General features: G+C 30.8%; 3 protein-coding genes across 3 annotated transcripts in view; 1 reads left to right on the forward strand and 2 right to left on the reverse strand.

Annotated features, from left to right (window-relative positions):
• LOC106785631 (ankyrin repeat domain-containing protein 6) overlaps positions 1 to 12941 on the reverse strand; it is a 152739-nt gene extending 139798 nt beyond the window's left edge. The window contains exon 1 of the mRNA XM_014746259.1: positions 12472 to 12941. Coding sequence (XP_014601745.1) covers positions 12472 to 12482 — 11 coding nt within the window. The 5' untranslated portion in view covers positions 12483 to 12941. The remainder of the gene's footprint in view (positions 1 to 12471) is intronic.
• Positions 12942 to 14699: 1758 nt separating this feature from the next.
• On the forward strand, positions 14700 to 15788 carry LOC106785580. Its single transcript, XM_014746186.1, has 2 exons — positions 14700 to 15668; positions 15771 to 15788. The coding sequence occupies exons 1-2, from the start codon at positions 14700 to 14702 to the stop codon at positions 15786 to 15788; spliced, it is 987 nt and encodes a 328-aa protein (XP_014601672.1).
• Positions 15737 to 22542, reverse strand: LOC106785621 (nucleolar pre-ribosomal-associated protein 1). Its single transcript, XM_014746248.1, has 8 exons — positions 18802 to 22542; positions 18411 to 18728; positions 17809 to 18333; positions 17603 to 17730; positions 17300 to 17509; positions 16982 to 17202; positions 16508 to 16904; positions 15737 to 16423 (listed from the first exon to the last, which is right to left on the reverse strand). Exons 1-8 carry the CDS (start codon positions 22454 to 22456, stop codon positions 15884 to 15886), a joined length of 5994 nt encoding a protein of 1997 aa, XP_014601734.1. The 5' UTR covers positions 22457 to 22542; the 3' UTR covers positions 15737 to 15883.
• Between the last annotated feature and the right edge of the window lie 6 nt (positions 22543 to 22548).

Consider the following 22548-nt stretch of genomic DNA (forward strand, 5'->3'; position numbering starts at 1 on the left):
ATATTATATAAAATAAAATAGATTTGAATTGTGTTAATGAAAAAATTCATTGACAATAACCGTAATAATGAAATTATAAAGTAACGAGAAAAATGACGGATAAAGGTTTTAGACGATCGATTTACCAGATTCGAAAAAGGGAAAAATGTATTACCGGATACGATCCGGGATACCGCATTCGTTGATCGTCGTTAAATAATAAGGTAGTCGTGCGTAGAACCGATCGCGATGGCCGCACACGACCATTTGCCTTTCCGCGTCAAGTAGCTATCCCTATATATATATATATATATATATATATATATATATATATATATAATACTACGAATCCCCTATAGAACAGAAAGAGAGAAAGAAAGAAAGAAAAAGTGAGAGAGAAATAAGACGCATGCGTAGTTTTCTTGGCGTGAGCGTGTCCTGCGCTTTCTAGAGACGCGCATTTATTCCTTTTTTTTTATTTTTTTTTTAGTCTTATTTTACAAATAAAATAAAAGTAAGGACGATCAACCGGGAAGAAGAGGAAAAATAAGAAGAGACTAAGAACGATTTCCAACATTTTCTTATCATCTATTCTTGGAAATGATCCCTTTAGAATCACCAACGTACTACACCACTGTTCGAAATAATCGTTGCAAGCAAAGGAATAAAAAATACACACCTTTTTTACTTTTTTTTTTTGAAATTTTAATCCTAAAGGTATTGGATATGATCGTGGAATGATCGAAACTAGGAAACATTAATCACAATTTATTCGTATCATATTTATATATCGATTAAGAATAAATTTATTTGATCGTTAATTAAAATAATTTCATCGAATATTAATCGTGTCTGTAAATGTTAATTTTTCGATCCAACGATTAATCGTTATTTTTAACAAAAACAAAAGATATCGAGAGAATAGTTAGTTTAAATAATTAATTAAATTAAAAAATATTAATATTAAATAATACAAAATTATTATTCACTAGAAAAATTACAAATAAAAATATCATTCGGTTAATGCATTTTCTTTAAATTAACGATAAAACTGCAAAGTATTTTATAAAAAATGAACAAAAAGTTTGATTATATTATATCTTTCATCTAATAATTTTTAAACAATTGTGAAAATTTTTAATAACAACAACCTATTCAACGATAAATCATTGATTTTAATTACTAATCGCACGAATAATTTTTCCAAATAACTTTCACAATCAACCAATTGTTAATAATATTTCTAATCGAATTTATCATCCCGTTTTTTTTTCTTTTTCTTTACACCGCGAAATATATATAAAAAAAAATTAACATAATTTTACAAATTGTTATTACATAATTTTCAGCGAATCGTCGATAATGACAACGAGTATTCTTCTCATCCACAAAGTGAATTTAGTCGGGCCCTTCATAGAAAATATTTTGTTCAGATTGAGATAAGACGCGTGATCTGCACACTTATTGATGCATAATCTATACCTGCGAGAAGCATGATCGGAATATTCTTGAGAAAATGTCTGAGTAATATGCGACGATTACTAAACGATTAAGTATACGCGTATCGACGACAATCTTGCCAACGAAACTATTATTACTACTACTACTACACAAGCGTGAGTTACAATGTTACGAGGGGATTAAGTGACGAAAAGGAAAAACAAAAAAGTAGAAAGAAAGAAAGAAAGAAAGAAAGAAGAAAATAACATTGAAAGAAGAGTAAGCAGATGATGATGATGATGATGATGATCATGTTCGATCAAAGTAATTTGTCTTCTTTTAATTTTTGCAAAAGAAAATTGCGAGAAAATATATAAAACGTTCAAAATATTCTACCATAGCGAAAACAAAAACTACAATAATACGTTGTTATAATTTTTACGAAGAAAATAAAACTGAACAAAATCAAAATGGAAATTAATCATGTGCGTCCTGATCTTTTGAAATGATTCGTGCGTGATGATTTTTTTTGATCCGATTCAATCTTTTTCCTTTTTCTTTTTCTTATCCGATCGTTCCGACGGATTTGATTTTCAGGTAACTGTGACATAACGGGTGTCACGTTTCAAACTATACTATCCCCCCTATATCAAATCTTATTGATTTTGTTGAATAAATATATTTGGAATTGTGGTTTAATAAGTTTTGAGTGGAAAAGGGGGTTGATTTTAATATTTATTTCAACGAGGGTGCTTTTACGATTAATATTAAAGTCAAGGATTTTTGTTTTTCTTTTAATAGGATTCGATTTTCGATAAATAAGACATCCGATATATAATTTTAAATATATATATACTCACACGTGTGTGTATGTGCGTGTCATATTTACCCTTTTCTCTTTCGGTAACTTCAAAGAACGTGAAACGAATTGGATAAATTCATTGAGGTTTAAAAAATATATTATTTTGATAAAACTTCGAGATATCGTCAAATCGATATGACTTTGATCGAAACATTATTATTTTATTTCGATTATTAACATTAGAAAATAAATAACAAAAATAGACGTGATAATAATTAATAATTAAACTATAACTGTTTATAAATAAATAATAATAATTCGCGGTAATTATAAGTATCAAATGAGATTATCTAATTGATATGAAAATTAATTAAATTCATTTAATTGTAAATTCGTCGTTAATAATAAATCATTTTTTTTTTTAAATAATTTTCGATCGAATATATGAAAGATTCCAAAATACTTTGAAAAATGTAATAAAAATCAGTTATTTCTCTCGTCCAAAATTATAATTCTTAATGATAAGGTATCACAGGGAACTTGGACATGAAAAAGAAGTAGAACTTAATTTAACTAAGTTGGACGTTTTTTTTTTGTTGAGGGTTCCAAATTATAACGAGCGAATACTTAACGAAGTTTAGATGTTTTGTGTTTTGAATATTAATAATAAAAATAAAAATGTATGTCTACCCAATGAAAAAAGAAGATGAACTGTAAAAATTAAGTTGCTGAAGAAGTCCCAATAAAGGGACGAAACGTCCAACTTAGTTAAATTAAGTTCTACTTCTTTTTTATGTCCAAGTTCCCTGTGATACCTTATCATTAAGTGTAATAAAAATATTCCTTAAAAATCCCGTTAGATTGTTCGTATTTTTTTCGAAGGAGAAATATTTTTTTCTATGATAATGAAAAAGGAAAGAGAACTTTAAGAAATATATATAAAAAAAATGTGGATTAGAAAGAAAAACGCTCGTTCATCGCCGTTGTTTAGACCCCCGAAGAACACACAATTTTTTCTCTCTCTCTCTCTCTTTCTCTCTCTCTTTCTCTCTTTCTAGTAAAAAACGTTTCTCGGAGAGAAGCCGTTTACGCTTCGACGAACTAAATAACCGGAACGGATTATCAACGGACGACATCGTTACTTTCGTCTTCGATCTTCTTTCTTTTATGGAACCATGATTTAGACGACAAAAAAATCAAATCAAATAAACTAAAAAAATAATTCGAACAGATCAAAACGATTTCTCACGCTACTCTTGCGATCTTTCAATTAAGAAAATATAAAAGTATAGTTATATATTATTACGTAACTTATATTATACAAAAACAAAAACAAAAAAAAGAAAAAGGTTTCAATAAAATACTCTATCCCAGGATCGTACAGAAAAAAAATATATCGAAAAATAAAAGAGAAAAATAGTTTAAGAATTTAAGAGAATAAAATGTTTTACCAGGATGAAATTAGATGGAATTTTCAACAAAAACCCTTAATAGTAATAATAATAATAACAACGTTCAAAATGTTGCTAAGCAATTATACAATATTTATCCACCCCCTTTGTGTCCCCCTCCTCTCTCATTCTCATTCTCTCTCTCTCTCATTTACCCACTTTTTTCCAACATAAGTTTCATAAAAAGAAAAGAATTAACTTAAATCACAGTAGTCGTTTCTCTATGATGCTGGTGGTAGTGAATAATATAAGAAAGAAAGAAATAGGAACAGAAGGAAGAGAAGAAAAATAAAAAAAGAAAAAGAAAAAAGGGTGGAAGGGAAATATTGCTGAAGCAAAGCTGTAAGAGACGAGATGGCGATGGTCAGATAGGGAAGCGTAGGAGAGAAGAAATAGTGGAAGAAAAGAAAGGATTGAACGTATGTGTATGTGTGTGTGTATATATATACATATATGTTGTATGTATACACACACGTGGATTGAAAAAGAGAGAGAGAGAGAGAGAGAATGTATCCTCTCAACATTGAAAAGAAAGAAAAAAAGAAAGAAAAAAAGAAAAAGTGAAAAAGAGATGGGGGTAGGAGGAGAGTGAGGGGGGGAAGAGAGGGACCCCCTGTATACGTGTTTGCTTAGCACTTTTGGCTCGAGAGGAAACAAGCGTAGGAAGGCTGTCCGCTACGAAGTTTACGACCGTGGAATAAATTATCGTTGCTTTGGTACGTTCCTTCGAAATTCAAGGTACAAGACTGGCGCGCGCGAGCAACCCAACCAACCAACGAACGAATGAACGTACCAACCAACCAACCAACAAGCAAGTCGGCTGGCTAACTTAAGTAACGAGAGAAAGAAATAAAGAAAGAAAGAAATAAAGAGAGTGAGAGAGAGAGAAAGAAAGAATGAACATAATGCTTCTTGGTGCTATAGTGTAATACTACATACTACGAGACCCAAGTGCAAAGAACCATCGAATACCAACGTAGGAAACGTTTTGTTCCGAGGATAAACGATAGCCGCTTATTGCGCGAACCTGAACAATGTTACTAATGATTACTAAACGATAATCATTTTCTTAGCAATATATATTATTTTTATTATATATGTAGTTACTCTGAACTTACGATCAAAAACGTTTCGGACGGGGCCACTTTAATGTAAAATTAATATTATAATATTATATGTATGTATTTATGTATGTATGTATTTCTTATCGTGTTTGTCACCGTATGGGTCCGATCATGGCAGAGGTAACAATCAACTGAAATACATCATTGTACGTATTCTCCTTTCGTTAAAGAACAAACGTGTGTGTGTGTGTGTGGGTGTGTTTATAAAAACAAATCATAAATATAAACGTTGATTATTATTTATGCGTTATGCGAAAGTAACTCTATTATACACATTCAAATTTTTAATGAAATATATAATATTCGTAGAAATCATTTTAATTGAATAAACATTATATTTTAATCGTTTGTTAGGGTTGCGTCAAACGAATCGGTTGGATTCTATTTTTTTTTCTAAATAATAATGCAAACGTTCGAATGGAAAATATCGTTTGTTAGATGCATAAAAAAAGAAAAATAATTGATTATCTCGTAATAATATGTAAATTTTACCGATAATTTGTTTTTTCTTTATCAATCGTGTATGCGAGTGACAATTTTAAAGGTAACATCGGTGGGACAGAGGGGACCTGGGGGGGCTCGATAATTGCTATCGTTCCTATGTAGAAAATTAGAAAGCCGATAAGTGTTTGTAAAAAAAAAAAACGAAACGCGAGAAGTCATGCTTATTATGCGCTTGCGCGATCATAAAACCGCAAAAAAGAGTGGGGAGGTTGGGGGAGGGGGAAGGGTAGAAAGAGGATTTAGGGTCCTTGCTGTTTCTTCGGAAGGAGCTGAGAAGATGTTCGGTGAAACGTGTAATGCTCCTACGGTAGGATTATTTTCATTCTTATCCTTTTTTTTTTGTTCACTTTTTTTCTCTCTCTCTCTCTCTCACGCACAAACACGCGCGCGCGCGCGCGTACACTTCTTCTCTTTCAATCTCGTTTTCGTTTTTTTGAGTAGTGGTTTCTTTTTTTTCTTTTATTATTATTTGTGGTTACGAGCAAGCAAAGCGGTCAAGTAAGACCGAAAGTTAACTGAGATCGTACGATGGAAGAGAAGCTCACTGAAGATGACTCGTCGCGTTTTTCAGCTACCGATCGAGTGAGTGCTCGTTAACTGAAAAATATTTATCTTACGAATATAACTTTTTTCTTTCCTTCTTTCTCTTTGACGTCAAAAAAAAAAGAAAGAAAAAAAGTTCAGGGTACCCAATACAGTTTTTACAGATCCGGAATGGAAGAATATTTTTGACATCTTTTTTTTTTTACTTTTTGTGCAATATATACCTACGTTTAATTGATTTATTAATTTAATAAAACAATATATGCAATAATATTTTTACCTGTATATATTTATATGCAGAGTGTTTCAGTTGTTTATAGAAAATTTCTTAAGATATTAAATTCACAAATTGTAAGAAACAAAATAAGAAACGATTATTATTATATATGTGCAATTGCATAGATCATTTAAGAAAATTTATGAATAGAAATAAATAATATAACCATTAAAAACTTAATTACCTTGCCAACGATTATTACAATTTAAATGAATGAATAAATAATAATAATAATAATAATAATCGTAAGAATAATAATTATTACAATTTAAGTTTGTGTCAAGAGAACAATTCGTTTCCGGTTAAAAGGGTACAATCTCGATGGATAAATTCAACGGTACATAAGGAGACGACCTCGAAACCGATCACGGAGACGCGATTAAATTAATTAATGTAGAAAACAAGAATGTGTACATACGCGTGACGAAGATATTAGATAAATGGACCAGGTTTTACTATGAGCTACTTGGAAATTTTCCGCTCGAGTACCTTATCCATCGAATATAGTAACGTTTAAACATCGATATCACGATTTTATTCAACTTCCTGGATTGGGTTATTGAGCTACTTTTTAATAATTATATCTAATTATACGATATATATGCTGAATGAATTACCTAAGGGAAAAGAAAAATAAAAAACAAAAATGTGTTACACTCATTATCCTCTTCATGTGATATCCGCCATGATCGTAACTCGTTATATATATATATATATATATATATATATATAAAAAAAAGGATAAGATATTCAACGTTCCCGAGAATCCCCACACTTTCGAATATTTTGTTCATCCCATTATTGAAATCGTGAGAAAAATATTATCGCGGAATTTTTTTCTATTTCTACAATTTCCTCACATTTTATTCGACGTAATTATAACAAAATCATTTGTTTTTGTAAATGGTTTTTTTTTATATAAAAACGAATACAATTGACAAAAATTCGTATTACTTAAATTATAAATATAAAATAAATGCAATATTTTCTTCCACAATTGTTTGTGATCATTAAATTGAATAGAAATTACTGACTGATTTTAAGGAAGAAAAAAAATTATTAATCGAATATTTAATTATCATTAATTCGCAATAATTTAACTTCTTTCCGATTCTGAATAATATAAAAAATCAGACATAAATAAAATAATCGTCTTGAATTGTAAATCGATTCCACAGTAGAGTAGATACCAACTTTCCATTTAGTACTAGCATACGAGATCATGTTCACGCTTTGACCACCATAAATAAATCGCACCGTCAACGAGACTCACTTGAATTTACACCCTATTCTACATCTCTCTCTCCCTCTTTCTCACTCTCACTCTCATTCTTACTCTCCCTTTCTCATTTTTGTTTAATGATTTACAGAGTACATAAAGATCAAGATAGATCTTACATTGAAAGAATATTACGACAGTTTGTCGACATTGTATCGTCCATATTTCTATGAACGAACAAGAAGAAAGTTTATCGATCACACATACACACGTACACACATATATATATACACACGGAGCATATATACAATAAGATTCATACGTCCGGGGTTGAAAGGAAGAAGGGAAAACATGGATATTGAATTATCGCGATAACAGTAATAATTCAAAGCATCAGACTAGTAACTTTCATCGGAGATGATCCCTTATATTATACTTATAGTAAAAGACGACCAACTACAAACAGAAAAAGAGAAAAATAAAGAGAGGTAAAAGTTGTATTAAATAAACGAGTAACCTCTAATTACTGGTTGTCCTTATAGCTATCTCTAACATATTCTCTTTCTCTCTTTATCTTCATTTCTTTATCTTTTTATTACTTACTCTACAATGTGTTAAAACATCCTTTGCTTTCTCAAACACAAGTATAGTATATATATACCTGCAAAATTCTAATCTATAGATATAATATGTCTGGAGGTTAGATCGTATTATACGAAGGTGGTATTTACACGTATAATAATTAAAGTGAAACACAACAGGAGAGTAAAGGTGGCCTTGGGCTAGATTTAAATCATTCGGTGTGTCGACCAGTAAAAAGGGATAACGTCTAGGTCGTAATAATACTTTGTAAGTAATACAAGCGTAGAATTGCTCATTTAATTTACAACTCTTTCGAACGAAAGTACCCCMCCCCCCCCCCTTTAAGAATCTGCCGACATTTAAGAGTAGTTAACACTTTCATCGTTTTTTTTATTTTCTTTATATTTTATCAAACAAAACAACATCACCACCATCAACAACAACAACAACAACAAGAATGAAAATATAACGTTTAAATACTTGTTAGATCTTTTACGATAGAAAAGAAAGAAAAAAAAGGTAAAAACACAAAAAAAATCGATTTGATATCGAACGTATACGGTTAAGAAAAAAAAAAGATAAAAAAAAACCAAGAGAAACGCTTGATTCTTCTATTGAGATAGAGCCAGAACTCTCTATCTTAAAAGAAAAACGATTGCAATTAACGTCTATCTTTGTGATATTTAAATGCACACGTATATATACTACTACTACTATCGATGAGATTTATAAGAGAGCCGGTTATACACTACGCAAACGGCCAATCACTTTGTAACGCAAGGCAAGGTGATAAACCTTTTAATAAATTAATTAACTCCGTTGTATCGCGTTCGTGATTAGACGTAATCGTCGATGCGAAACGATTTAAGTGTTAACCGAACCTGTCTCAAGCGAAAACTGTATTTTTTCTTTTCAAATATTATATTATACTTTCACAAACAAATGTAAAACAACACAACGTTAACGATAATGTTTCCAAATGTTACAATCGTCTCTTATAACAAAAATGTTTATCAAAATATTTCTTCTATTAAACGGTAAACAATTGTTAACTGTTGATAGTGTAATCAAATCTAACGTTCCCCCTCTCCAATAGGAAAAGGGTTGCAACGTTTATTTTGTTCACGTTCAAAATCAAATCTCACGATTAATCTTATTCAAATCGAATATTTAAATATAAAACCAGTATGAAATTTAACGTGATCTTAAAAGTTCGTTAGTTTCTCTCGTTAACTTTAATCAATTGATATTATTTTCATATCAACAAAAATAAAAAAAAAAAAAGAAATGAAATAAAATTAACCGTGTTGCCGTTTCTAGTTTTCTGCTTTGAAAATATCTGCAAAAGGAAAGACATACATATATATACATATATATATATATATATATATATACATATCGTAAAAGGTAAATTATTTTCAAACTCATCAAATCCGTATCTCGAGAGGAATATACTCACTCTCTCTCTCTCTCTCTCTCTCTCTCTCCTCTCTTTGCGGCCGTTATAACGACTACAGGTTACTTACTTCTGTTCGTAACTCGAATTCTCTCCCCCTGTCCCTCCCCCTGCCCCTAGTCGTCCTTCTTTCCTCTTTAACCAGGCCCTCATCTACCACCACCACCATCACCACTACCACCACCACCTTTTCCTTACAAATACGTGTACTTCTTTCCCATTTAACTGGAATTTCGCAGCGTGATGCTCGAGCTTATCTACACGGACAACGTCATTAACGAAGACCCTTCGTAGGATGCACTCGCATTTCATTACATTCTTACGCGGTGTCCAACTAGCTAGCTAGCTAGCTAGCTCCGTTGGGATCATCGTGAACGATCAACTTAGAAAATTGAGTCATCAACGATCGGTCTTAATTGATCCCGACCATCGGAAGGAAGAAAATCTGATGAGACACGCATAATGATATACCTTTAACAAGATATTCCATTGTGATAAAATTATCACTAAAATTAATTTTATCGTTAAGTAAACGTACGCAACAACGATTATTACAAGTTTTTCGGTAATTTGATTTTTTTCAAAGTATTAATTTTATTCATCATTTTGAGATTGATTTGATATTCGATAGAACAATCAATTGAAATATTATTTTGTATCGATGAATTTATTCAATTAGTCCTCTTTTTTATGACATCGTTAAATTTGGAACAAACTTAAAAAAAAAAAAGAATAAAGTTTTAGATAAAAGTTAATTGCATCAAGGATTGCATACCATAGAGAAAAGTGTTATACGCGATCCTCGATTCACCGTAAACTTTTTATGTCAAGATAAAAAAGAAACAAAAGGATTGTAAATAGCATACAATTGTAATGATTTTAATGTTAAACAAAAAAAAGAAAAACAATGTAACATCATTTTATTATACAAGACTTTTCATTGTCCATAGAATAATTGGAGATAACTACGATTCGATATTATTTGATTAAAATAATCGAAACCCCATTAGATGTTCGATACCTAACGGATTCTAATTAGTTGAAAATATGTTCTCGAAGGATACTTATAAGATATATCAAGAGAATACAGTAAACTCGTCGGTTATATCGTGGCAAAGTTACACCCTTTACAGTCCGGTATATAACGCAGACCGATAACGATCGTAGGATAATATATATCTGGTTTGTTGGAATCACCATCGTCACGGTCTATTGCGGAGTTCGAGATATAGACCAAAATAAAGAGAATAGAAAGAGAATAGAAAAAGAGAAAAAAAAAAAGATTGAGAATCCTCCACGATTTACTTGGCACACACCGTCCACCGTCTTGCCTCGGGATTTTACTGATCTAAAAGAAGATCGTACCCACCTAATCTCTTTTTCTACTATAATAAGTAGTAAGGAAACTTACTACTACTTTACTCTATTTGTTCAGGTTCATTAGATTAACTACTGGAATTATTATACCAATTTTTAATATAGATCATCTCTCTTATTTTCGTTCCTCTTTATCATAAATTAAATTCAAACAATCGTTTACGCTTTTAAAACTTCTGATAAAATCTAAAACATTTGTGCCTATTTATTAAAAAACTAACTGTCTTAATTATTATTATTATTATTAGAAATTTTATGAAAATAAAAAATACATTCAAATAAACTTAACGAAAAGTAGAACGCAATTTAAACAGTAATTATTAATAATGTACATTAGAAAACATATTGGTATCGAGTAAATTGATTTCATTTAAATAATTGTCATATTGATGAAAGACGAATAATAAGAAATAACAGGATAAGGAAAGTAAATTAAAAGGGAAATCAAAAGAATTTTGGAAGTTGCATTGTCGTTTTTACGTGACCAATGGCCAATGCATTTATTATCAATGCCACGACTGCAAAAGCGGATGCGTATTGAATAGCTACGTGCCTGAACGTGCATTCGTGCGTGAGAGGAAACAGAAACGTTCTTCGAACGTACAATCCTTTCTTACGCATACTCTAGTGAAAATACTTCTATAGAAAATATATAAGTAAGTATAGATATATAAATATACGTATGTATGCGTGTATGTAGTATATACATAGGATGCATATATTCCATACGTTACATAGCAGCAATAACAGCAGCAACAGCAGCAGCAGCAATGAGAAGACGATGCACACGTGAACGCAGCACGTACAAGAATCGAGAATAACATTTGTAGGTGGTATATACGCATTTTTCCCTTCTTTTTCTTTTTATTCTTCTTCTTCTTCTTCTTCTTCTTCCTCTCTGGTTTCCATACCGGCACTTCTTTACGGCCGTTAAACTCCATCTTCTTCGAAAAGTCGATGACTTTCGAGAATCGAAAGCAACCGTTCGACCATACCAATATGTCTACGCGTACGAATATCTTTTTATAAAAGAAAAAAAAAAGAAAAGAAAAAACTTTACGTGATTTGGTTCTTTCGTTTTATCTTTTTTTTTCTCTTCGAAAAATTTGTTGTTCTTTTGTCGAAAAAATTAATTTCAATATCATAATATCACGGGGAATTCTCAAAGTGTGACTCTATATATATATATATTATTATGGGGTCGGTCGCGTAATTTAAGATCGCAGAAATTTTGATGATACTAACAAATTTTGTTCAACGATAAAAAGTTAATTATCAAACAGTTGAGTTAATACTAAATGTATCATATGTCTGTGAGTTTATAATAATGAAAGAAAAGATAATATATAATCTAAATTCAGGGTCGCGAAAATATTTGCTCGAGCAAAGGTGGTCGCCAATCGGAAAAGTTGGAGAAACTCTGTCATATAGTATACAATATATATATATATATATATATGTATGTCTCTATATGTACGTATGATAAAACCTAAATGATAATAATGCGTATTATTACATACTTAATTTTTAAATAAATTGTCAACATTGTTAATAATAATTTTAAGATTAATTTCAAAGTAAAATATAAAATATAATGAACAAATATAATCGAGCTGACGATTTTCGAATTTGTTCGAACATTGATATCCGTTCGTAAAGGACATCTTATTTATAAGATAATTTATGTATATGGAATATTAATGTATGTGATATTTACCAGCCATACATGCCCTTTGAAAGTAGTTATTTCCGAAGGAAGAATCCAACGGATAAATGAATATTCGTTCAGCTTGTATCCATCATTGAAAAGAACGATGATAAATGACTGGGAAATATAATGAAAGACACTGTTTCAAACACGCGTATACACACATAAAAAAAAACACACACACACGCGACACAACATACATATATACGCGCACTAAACACAGTTATACGCGCAGCATCACTATGTGTCGCGACGAATTCCAATCGACGAAAAATCGCAAATTACGTACAATTCGTATCGTTAAATGTTATAATGATATCATTCGAAAAGTTAATCTCGAGTATTAACGAAATTTATACGCGATTTATTTCTCGATAGTAAAGTCTTTTATAATCCGCTACGTAGTAACAATCGTTTATCAATGTTGCAAAAAGAAAAAAGAAATGTCGATTGGCGCGTTTTTTAAGCCGGGGTAATTATCAACGCCACACCTGTCTGTTAAAAATAAAAGCAAAAACAAAACGGAAGCAAGAAATTACGAAAACACCGGTAAAAATTAATTTCCTAATTTATCCATCCTTTGATGAAATATTTCTTTGTGATTGATATCAATGAGGAAAAGCAAGAAAAAAAAGAAACGATTTTTATTATCCGAGGATGTCGTCGAATGATTTTTTAATTAAATTGAAATCGGATTTCCTTTTTGATTCGTTTTGAATCAAACGAACAATTTGATTTTGTTCGTCGAAAGAAAAGAGTCTCTTATCCACGCATCGAACTCTCCGACGGGACGGCATACGAAACGTTCGTGTTATCGACTTGGATGCTCGAACGATCGCATAGTCATGCACACGTCTTTCTCTTCCTCTTCTTCTTCTTCTTCTTCTTCTTCGATATTCCTATTTCTTATATCCTTGATAATATTTTTATAAGAAAGAAAAAGAAACATAATACAAAAAATAAGAATAACACTGAAGATAAACTCTGAAATGTATCGTCGGGTTTCACTAAAAATCTTGTTACAATTTTAACACAATAAAAAAAAAAAAAATAATAATTATTTCACTTCGTACACATTAATAAAAAAGCGTTGACACGCTTCGCGCAAGATGCATCTCGATTAGACACAACAATAACAATAAATTTCTTTATCTTACACTATCCTCATAAATTTTTCGTCGGGTTCGTTGTCACTGTGGGTTCAAAAATAATACCGAAAAAACGCGTTGAAATTTGAACGAGAATAATATGATCCAAGTGGAAATATAAAGTGTTACCCATATTCGGTTGTGTCAAGATATAATAATAATGAAAATAAAAAGGGGGAAAAAAAAAAAGGAAGACAACCAAACCCAAAGGACGGTTGCACCGAGACTGATCCATGGATCGTCGAAGAGACCGGTGAAACCCACGAATCGAGCGAGGGGATCTGTTAGATCCCCACTTCACCTGCTTCTCACCCCTTCTATCTTTCCTTTTCCCCACCTCTTTCAACTGCCAACGATCGTTTCCTCTTCCTTCTGGCAGCCCTTAACCATTCCCTCTTTTTCTCCTCGTTCAACAGGAAAAATGGCGATTTCTTTCATTTTCTCGATTCCTTTAATATTTAAACCCTACAATGAGACAAAACTTCGACAAACATTTCGAGAATTTCATCCTCTAATCTTCCTGATTTACTTTCGAACTTTTCGAATAAGTTCTGACCGACACATGAGTAAAAAAAGAAATAAAAATACAATTAAGCTTGAATTTTCTTTCCTTAGCTTATCGAATTATTTCGATAATTATATCGAATCTAATACGCGAAATAAATGTCTGTTGAAACAATTGCACTAAACAATTTTATTCTTTGGCAAAGACAATGTTCAAAATTATAGAATTAATATAAAAAAAATATTCAAATATTTGGACAATCATGATTAATCAAAATTCGTTCAAAATTACCGATGAAAAATTAAATCCCAAATTGATACAGAAAAAACGTAGGTATTTTAATTGTCGTAATTATATACCTTCTGAAAATATCTCTTATACGAATCTTCCCTTTCACAGATGGATTCTTTTTTTCTAAAAAGAGACAATTTTATTAATAATTTTAATTCTTTACTTGTACAAAATGAATATTAATATTAGAAAAAGATAACAACGTATCGAAAAAAAATTCAAATTATGGATCAGCCAAATTAAAAATGAAATTTCAGGAGAAATAATACGGGATAAAATAAATTATCGTAGAAATGAATAATGAAAGAGAATCGCAAGAAAGTAGGGATCGCAGGTATAGATCGGTTAGAAGGTATAGATCGAATGCAACTCCAATCGAAAAATTGGAGAATCTTCGGCAAGCATGGAGATTAATATGGGATTTAGAAAATTATGGACCGGCTGGTTTGATTCATCTAGCTGCTTTAGCTTATGTAACGGGTGCACCCATAAGAATATGGAGATCGGGTCATGAACTAATGCAGACAATTGGTGAAAATGAACAAGGTACTCCAATAGATATAGAGTATCATACAAACAATCAAGAAGGGCATTGGACCTTTCGTGGAAGAGGTCAGCCGAAAGATATCCATCATGATTTAAACAATTGTCTTTTTTCTGTAATCGCCGAGCAAACAGGAATAAATGCCTCCGAATTGAGGCAAGAAACTATTAAACAACTGAAAAGAAACGTAAGATTACTGGCAGATTACATAACAGAAATTAAATGGCTCGAGGAGAATAAAAAAATAGTTTTGTTAATCGGTGGCGCTCGTTATACTGGTACAACGTCGGCAGATGCAAAAGCAGTTTTAGATGATTCTCATAATAGAAAATGTTTTCAATATAATGCACTGGGTCATCCTAGAAAGCATGCCGCTGGTCCGATAGGCTGTGATGATTGTGCTCAAAGCTTTCCTGAATGGAAAACTGCTTTTCTTAGTAGCGATGATCAAGATCTTGCCGCACATATTGCGTTGTCTAGCTCTGCTGCTCAAATGGCTATACAAAAATTGAATGAAGGCTCAAAGAGCGAAGTGGTTTATTTATGGCCAAATAACGTGCATGATCCGACGGGAGCATTTAAAAAAGGCATGCATTTTTCTAATCATAAGCCAACATCGAATGAAATAGAAATTGAGAAACTGGTGCTCATTCTTAGACACCATGATGGTGAAGAAAAGAATCCAGACGCTCCTGTATTTGTACATACATTTTATCCTGTATTGAAAAAAAAACATCGCAAGGAAAAATAAATACTCTAATACTAATAATAATCGTAATAGTTCCATAAAGTTTTCCATGATCTATATTTGTTTCAATAGTTTGTACCAAGGAAATAAGAGAAACGTTCCGAGAATATAAAGACAATACAATAGTACGGTAAGTAAACATGTGGAAAGGAGGAATTACAATTAAAATTAATTTATTGTTGATGTCATCTTACACCGTATCTAAACCACGTCCAAACCAACGCTTGCATACTTTTTCGCGTTTTCTCCAATTCGTTTTCCTTCATGTTCGAATGTTCCATCTTATTAACGAACTTGCAACCATGATTCAGCATATTCTCGCATTCGTCTATTTTCCCAATAAGATTTTTGGAAAAATCGACTATACTTTCCATATCCTCTTTACTTATAATATTTTTAAAATCATTTGATACGAGTAATGTTTGTAATAGATTAAGATATTGCTCGAACGAGCATATACTTATTCCAAGAGTTAAATGTTTTCGTAAAGATAAGAGAATCTTTAGTAACAAAACTTTATAAAAATCGTATTCTTTCTTGACACCCAAAAGGGTTTTCAAGATATTAGACACGATGTTAATTATAAGAGTTACCCATTGAGCGTCACAATTTTTCAATCGTAACACGGTTTCTGTTAACCAACAAAGTAATCCGTATCCTCGTATAAGTAAAAGACACGATTTAGGAATTTTTGTACTCGATTCGATTACTTCTAATATAAGTTTCTGAAATAAGAATTGCATATATGAAATATATATTAAGAAATACATATATAATTATTTTTCGTTTATTGAAAACTTATTGTTTACCTTTGTTTTTGTATCTGATAACAAGCTATTAGAAAAGTCTAATAACATTTTATATAGCATGCATTTACATGCAATTTCTACGTCTTTTTCCGTTTTGATACCATCGCGAATAGTTTCCAAAATCCAATGACGGTGTTCCTTATGATTAACATCAGAACTATGAAACAATTGTAATAATTCTGGTACTGTATTTAAGTCCAATGCTGGTTTGACCATAAGAAAATTATGAAGTGGTAAATATAAAGGATGTAATGGCTGAGTAGCTATTATAGAAGTTCTTGCTAAAAAGGTAGATATCAAAGAACTGATATGCATGTCTTGCAAATTGTTTTTTGTTGATACTATTCCATTACGTAAGGAATCAACAAGTCGCATCCAAAGAACTTTTTCTTTGAAACTGCAAGTATATAATAAAATTAAAATGAATATCTAAAAAAATAATCATTATATATTTCTTTTTTATGAATAATATACCTCGATGCTTCAAGATGAGAATAATATCTTGCAATGGCGGTATACGCTGCCATACGAATTTCATTGTGATTACTACTACATGCCATTAAGATAAGCGCCAAAGCTCCGCTCTGTGTTATTTTATAGCATGCTACGATATTATTATCCGATAGGAGGTAACAGAGTAAAGGTAAGTAGAATGCTGGATCATAAATATCACCTGCATTATGCAGTTCACTACTCTGTAAGCAAGATTATATATCACTGTAATTATTCAATTGATGATATTTTATAATACTCGCATATTTCCAATAGATAATTTCAACGCAAAACACGTACCTCTAATGATCTATTTACCGGATAATATTTGATAGTATTCTCCACAATTTCTTGTTCAAATAATCCCAATACTTCAAAAGTAGAAGGTTGCCTCCAAATTGCAGTGCTTACATCACCTTTCACGCTGTAATGTATCGCCGCTGCATTACCCCATAAGTACGGACGATATTCGTGAATTTTAATATTGTTACGTTCGTAATATTGTAATATCTAAAAAAAATCTATTTTGTTTATTACAATGAACAATTTATAAACGTATCTTAGTAATATTTAATAATAACACATAGAATATTCATATCTTACGAGTAAAATAAGTTGATCCGTTTCAGACAATGTTGCACCATAAGCTGCTAAATAAAGTGGTATGTGCGATGATTTCATTAGAGATTTATTTTTTTTAATTAGGGTCCACAACAACTGTATTATATCCTCTAAAAGTTTATAAATGCAATATGAAAAAAATAATATTAATATTTAATAAATAAAAGAAATTATATATATATATTTACTTTTAATCCTAGAAGATGTTAACATGGTATTAACAAATTCCGAATGAGAAGTGGTCATTTCAAATATGGTCTTAGCATATTCATTATTGCTATCATTTTTACACATTACATCGCATAACATGCCAAGAGTTTTTATTATTGGTAGATACGTTTTGTTATCCTTCGTTAACGTGAATCCTATTTTCAGTGAAAAACGAGTAAATTGAGGCCAAGAATGACTCGTACTTAAATCTTCAAATATAAAATCATTCTTCTTCTCTTTTAAATAATTAATTGTATCGCTCAATTTTTCACACAAAAGTATTACTTTGTCGATATTTTTAGATTCCTTTTTTAATGTTAACGTAATTATGTGAAAAAGTATTTGAACGAAATTCATTATTATTTGAATACTACGATTTTCTTCTAAAAGTGCGTATTTGTAATACAAACTCTTCAGTATGTGAATGTAACACATGTGAACCATTTCTAACTGATCGCCAATTTGTAAGACAGTGTTGCATACGTCATTACATTTTTCTAAATCTAATAAATAAATAAAAATATAAATATATGACATGTATAATTAAATAATTAGAATTCATACTATCAAAAATACTCACCAAATGTATTGTCAATAATATAAGAAATGACATTAACGTTTTCTTCTATCCAATTTTTAGATTCTGCAGGATGTAATATGTAATGTAATATTTCATCCTTGTAAGAATCACTTAATTTTTTAATTAAATCTTCTTTCCATACGTATTTCAAATTATTTTCTATTACCGACAACAAATATGTGTTTTCTTTCATATTTTCAAGTTCAAGCACATATTTTATGAACGAAGGTAACAATTTCATATTTTTGCTGAGTAAAAATGATATCAATTGTGCATTTTTATTATCAACGCTTTGTTTCAAAATTGATTTGAACGTATCTGCAAATAAACAATTATTTTTAATGTATTTATATTAGGTATATATATATGGATTTGTGTAAATATATCTTACTTGTGTTAATGGCGGCAATATTATGGGGGAAATAATGTAGATATTCTTGCAAAGCTGTTTCCCATAGATTAACATTCGACACGTGTTGTTGTTTTAAGAAAATCATACATGAAAATGCTTTTTTAACAAATTGTATATCTAATTTTGATACTTCAGTATGAACACACCTGATATTTTCGTTGCACAAAAGATGCAATAACTTAGGAAAGATATATCCACATATCGATAAATTAGAGGTGTCTTTAAGCATAAACTTAGCTTTCGTCAATTTTGTTAATATCATTAACAAATGCACGATATCTTCTGCAGTCAATTGTAATTGCTCCAGTAGCGTAATGATGATTTTATACATTGAATTACATTGATGAGGTTTTCCGTTTGCTATTTTTTCGATCTGTATAATAGCCTTGTTTTTATATGGCATAAGTAAATCAGTTATAGGCAAATTAAATACATTCATAACTATTTGACAAATATCAAGAATTAAATTTGTTATCATAATCTCAATAGTTTTTTCGTCTTCATGAAAGAAAAAATATTGTAAAATTATCGGATGGCTGAATATTGTTTTAACAAAACTATTTACAAACGCAGAACTATCTTCGTCTTGTACAGTATTTGCTATATTTAATAAACACATTATCATTCTTTTGTAATTATTAAATTTCATTTCGTTAAAATCATTTTTACGAATATCGTGTGTTAAATGAAATATAGTCAATTTTAGCAGTACCATAATTTCGTACGTCGATAAAGCGTGTTTTATTATAACTTCTTCATTGTCATAATTAAAAGTCAATTTAATATCTCCAATGAACAATTCGTTCAATTTTATTGTCGAATCTTTCAATAATGCTTCGCTTAATTTATGCATCGTATTCATAGATGAAAATATTTTTGGTATACTAGTAGGATTACTATCGAGACACCAACTAAGTAAATATTTTACTCCTTCCAAATCTTGAATATCCGTAATCAAAGATATCAAAGGTTCTGGATTGACTTGATAATGTAGCGTATGGACTAATACATAAGACATATATTGCGATAGAACAAAAGTAGAATTCGTTTTTAACTTATTAATTGCACAACATAAAATAGGCAAAATGGATGTAGTTGATTGCATACACAATGTTTCAACGTTCGTTTTATCTTCGATAGAATGAGATTCATTGATTGTTTTACTCAATTCGTTATCATTTACTATTCCATCATTGGTGACTTCTTCTGCTGTTTTTATCATATTTACATATTTATCCATATGTTTAATAGTAGTTTTAATGAGTTTAATAAGCCAATTTACTAGCTCTGTTTTCTCCTCAGAATTATCTACATTACATAAACCATTAATCCATATGTCCAATTGTTCGTGACATCCATCAAACAATCCTGTTATATTTAATAAAGTTTTGGTAGTCGTTTTTGCATATGAACAAATCATAGATGAGTTTTCATTCAGAAGAAAACTTAAAAATACGAAAGTTTCCGTGAATGCTGTTTTAGATGGAGTGAATTCGGATGAATTTAATGCAAGTAGAAACTGTATTGCTTTGATCCTTAAAATAATTAATTCTTCGTCATCTACGTCATACAAATTATTTAATCCAGAGAACAATAAATTAGGTTGCACATCTAACGTTGTATTCAAAAGTTCTGGACATATATCATTATACATATGAAGTACATTTAAAATCGTAGAAAAATGATTTTGTTTAGATGGCTCGGATAAACTATTATCTTCCGATAAATTATTTGTATCCTCGTTTACTACAAAAGCATCAGTCCATACTTTTAATATAATATTTAAATTAGGTACAGTCTTCATAATGTAATCCGTCACGCTGCTTTTTACTTCAAGATTATTTTTATTATACATTTTTGTAGCTAATAAATATTTTTTCATTTGATTGATCATGCAAAATAATAATTCCATAGCTTCGTGCCGTACGATTATGCTAGAATGATTTAAAGATGGAATAATAACAGCTTTTATTAAAAATGATGACACGCATAATGATCCTATTGCATTGGTTAATTGAATTGTATTTAATTCAGGGGAACATGTTTTTAAACATGCATCCATATCTATTGTTTCAATGATCTGTTTAATAAATGTCATAACAGAAATCCATTTTTTGGAGACTCTAGGTTCCAGATAAGATTCTAAGTAAAGAAACTGCGATCGGATGAGACTTGGACAAGAAGCCATTATTTTAACAATTAAATCCGATGGCTTTGCATATTCCCAAGGGCGTTCTAAACTCTCAAGTACAGTATTTATCAATTGATTATGCTTCTCGCGTGAAGTACCAATGGTACGATCATGGAAAATTATACCATGTCTATGAGATGTGAGTAAAGTGATTAAAAAATCATGTAATATATCAGTAACAAGCTCTTTTTGTTCTGGAGGAACATCAGTAGTAGCAGTTTTACTACGTTTGTCTCTAGCCCAATTAGTTGGTCCCTTCCAATTATAAAGGGAAATCAAACTTTGAACAACGGGTGTAGAGAAAACATGCAACTTTAATGTCTTACTAATTCCAGGGTTTTCCAATATATATTTTTTTAAACTAACTAATAATAAATTGATAATCTCTGGTTTATCGTAAATCAATCCAGGAAAAATGCTGGTAAGTGCCTCACGTTTATCTATTAATGATCTGATAACTGAAACATTTCCTTCTATTAAAAATGAAAGGATGAAGTGAATGTAGCATGTTCTTACGTTTTGTGAATCTGATGGTTTTGCGTGTTGTATAAGCATTTCTATAGCTTTCGGTTGAACAGGTAAATGAGCTATTAACTCTCGGGGAAGAGATCCACCCAAGGATACAATTGCTGTGAGCAATTTCAATACTACTTTACGCTGCTTAGCGCTACTTTGAGCAGACAGCATGGAATGTACAAAAGACATATACGAATTAATTAAATGACGACAAGCCTCTTCCGCGCTAGACAAATTTTGTGGGAAATCGGCCAAAATCTTCATAATCAAAATATTTATCCCTGTGAACACGACACTAGCTTTACTGGTATTCTTTTTATCAGAACTATCCAACAATCTTAATACTTCAAGAATATTTCCACCAGCGGATAAATATTCGGAAGCTAAATCTTTCTTTTTATTATCTGTACAGACAGTTACGAACGTTTTTAATTCGTCAAAACCATGAGAAGAAATAAAAGCTTTTCTAAAGTATTTCCCAGATAATCCTTTAACATTAATTTTACCAGCTTTTTTCTCGGAATTCTCATCTTCGTTTTCTCGGTCTTCGAGAGAGGCGTTATTGGCATCCTCTATTGTTAAATCATTCGTAGGTGTTACTGAAAGCTTACTTCGTTTCTTTTTAGGTTCTTTAACAGAATTCTCATCCTGATTTTCTTTGGTATCAATTAGAGAAGTATTATTATCATTTTCCTTGATTGTATCATTAGTAGATGTTATTGAAAGCTTACGTCGTTTCTTTTTAGATTGGCTGAAACTCTCATCCTGATTTTCTTCTGTCTCAATCGAAGTAACATTATGGTCATTCTCTGTTGGTATATCATTCATAGGTGTTAACGAAAGCTTGCTTCGTTTCTTTTTATGTTCTTTAACAGGAYTTTCATTCTGATTTGTTTCTATCTCAATTGAAGTAATATTATCATCCATAGGTGTTAACGAAAGCTTGCTTCGTTTCTTTTTATGTTCTTTAACAGGACTTTCATTCTGATTTGTTTCTGTCTCAATTGAAGTAGTATTAT

This window comes from Polistes canadensis, unplaced genomic scaffold (assembly GCF_001313835.1).
Source record: "Polistes canadensis isolate GaletaPanama2010 unplaced genomic scaffold, ASM131383v1 scaffold_53, whole genome shotgun sequence".
Lineage (NCBI taxonomy): Eukaryota > Metazoa > Arthropoda > Insecta > Hymenoptera > Vespidae > Polistes > Polistes canadensis.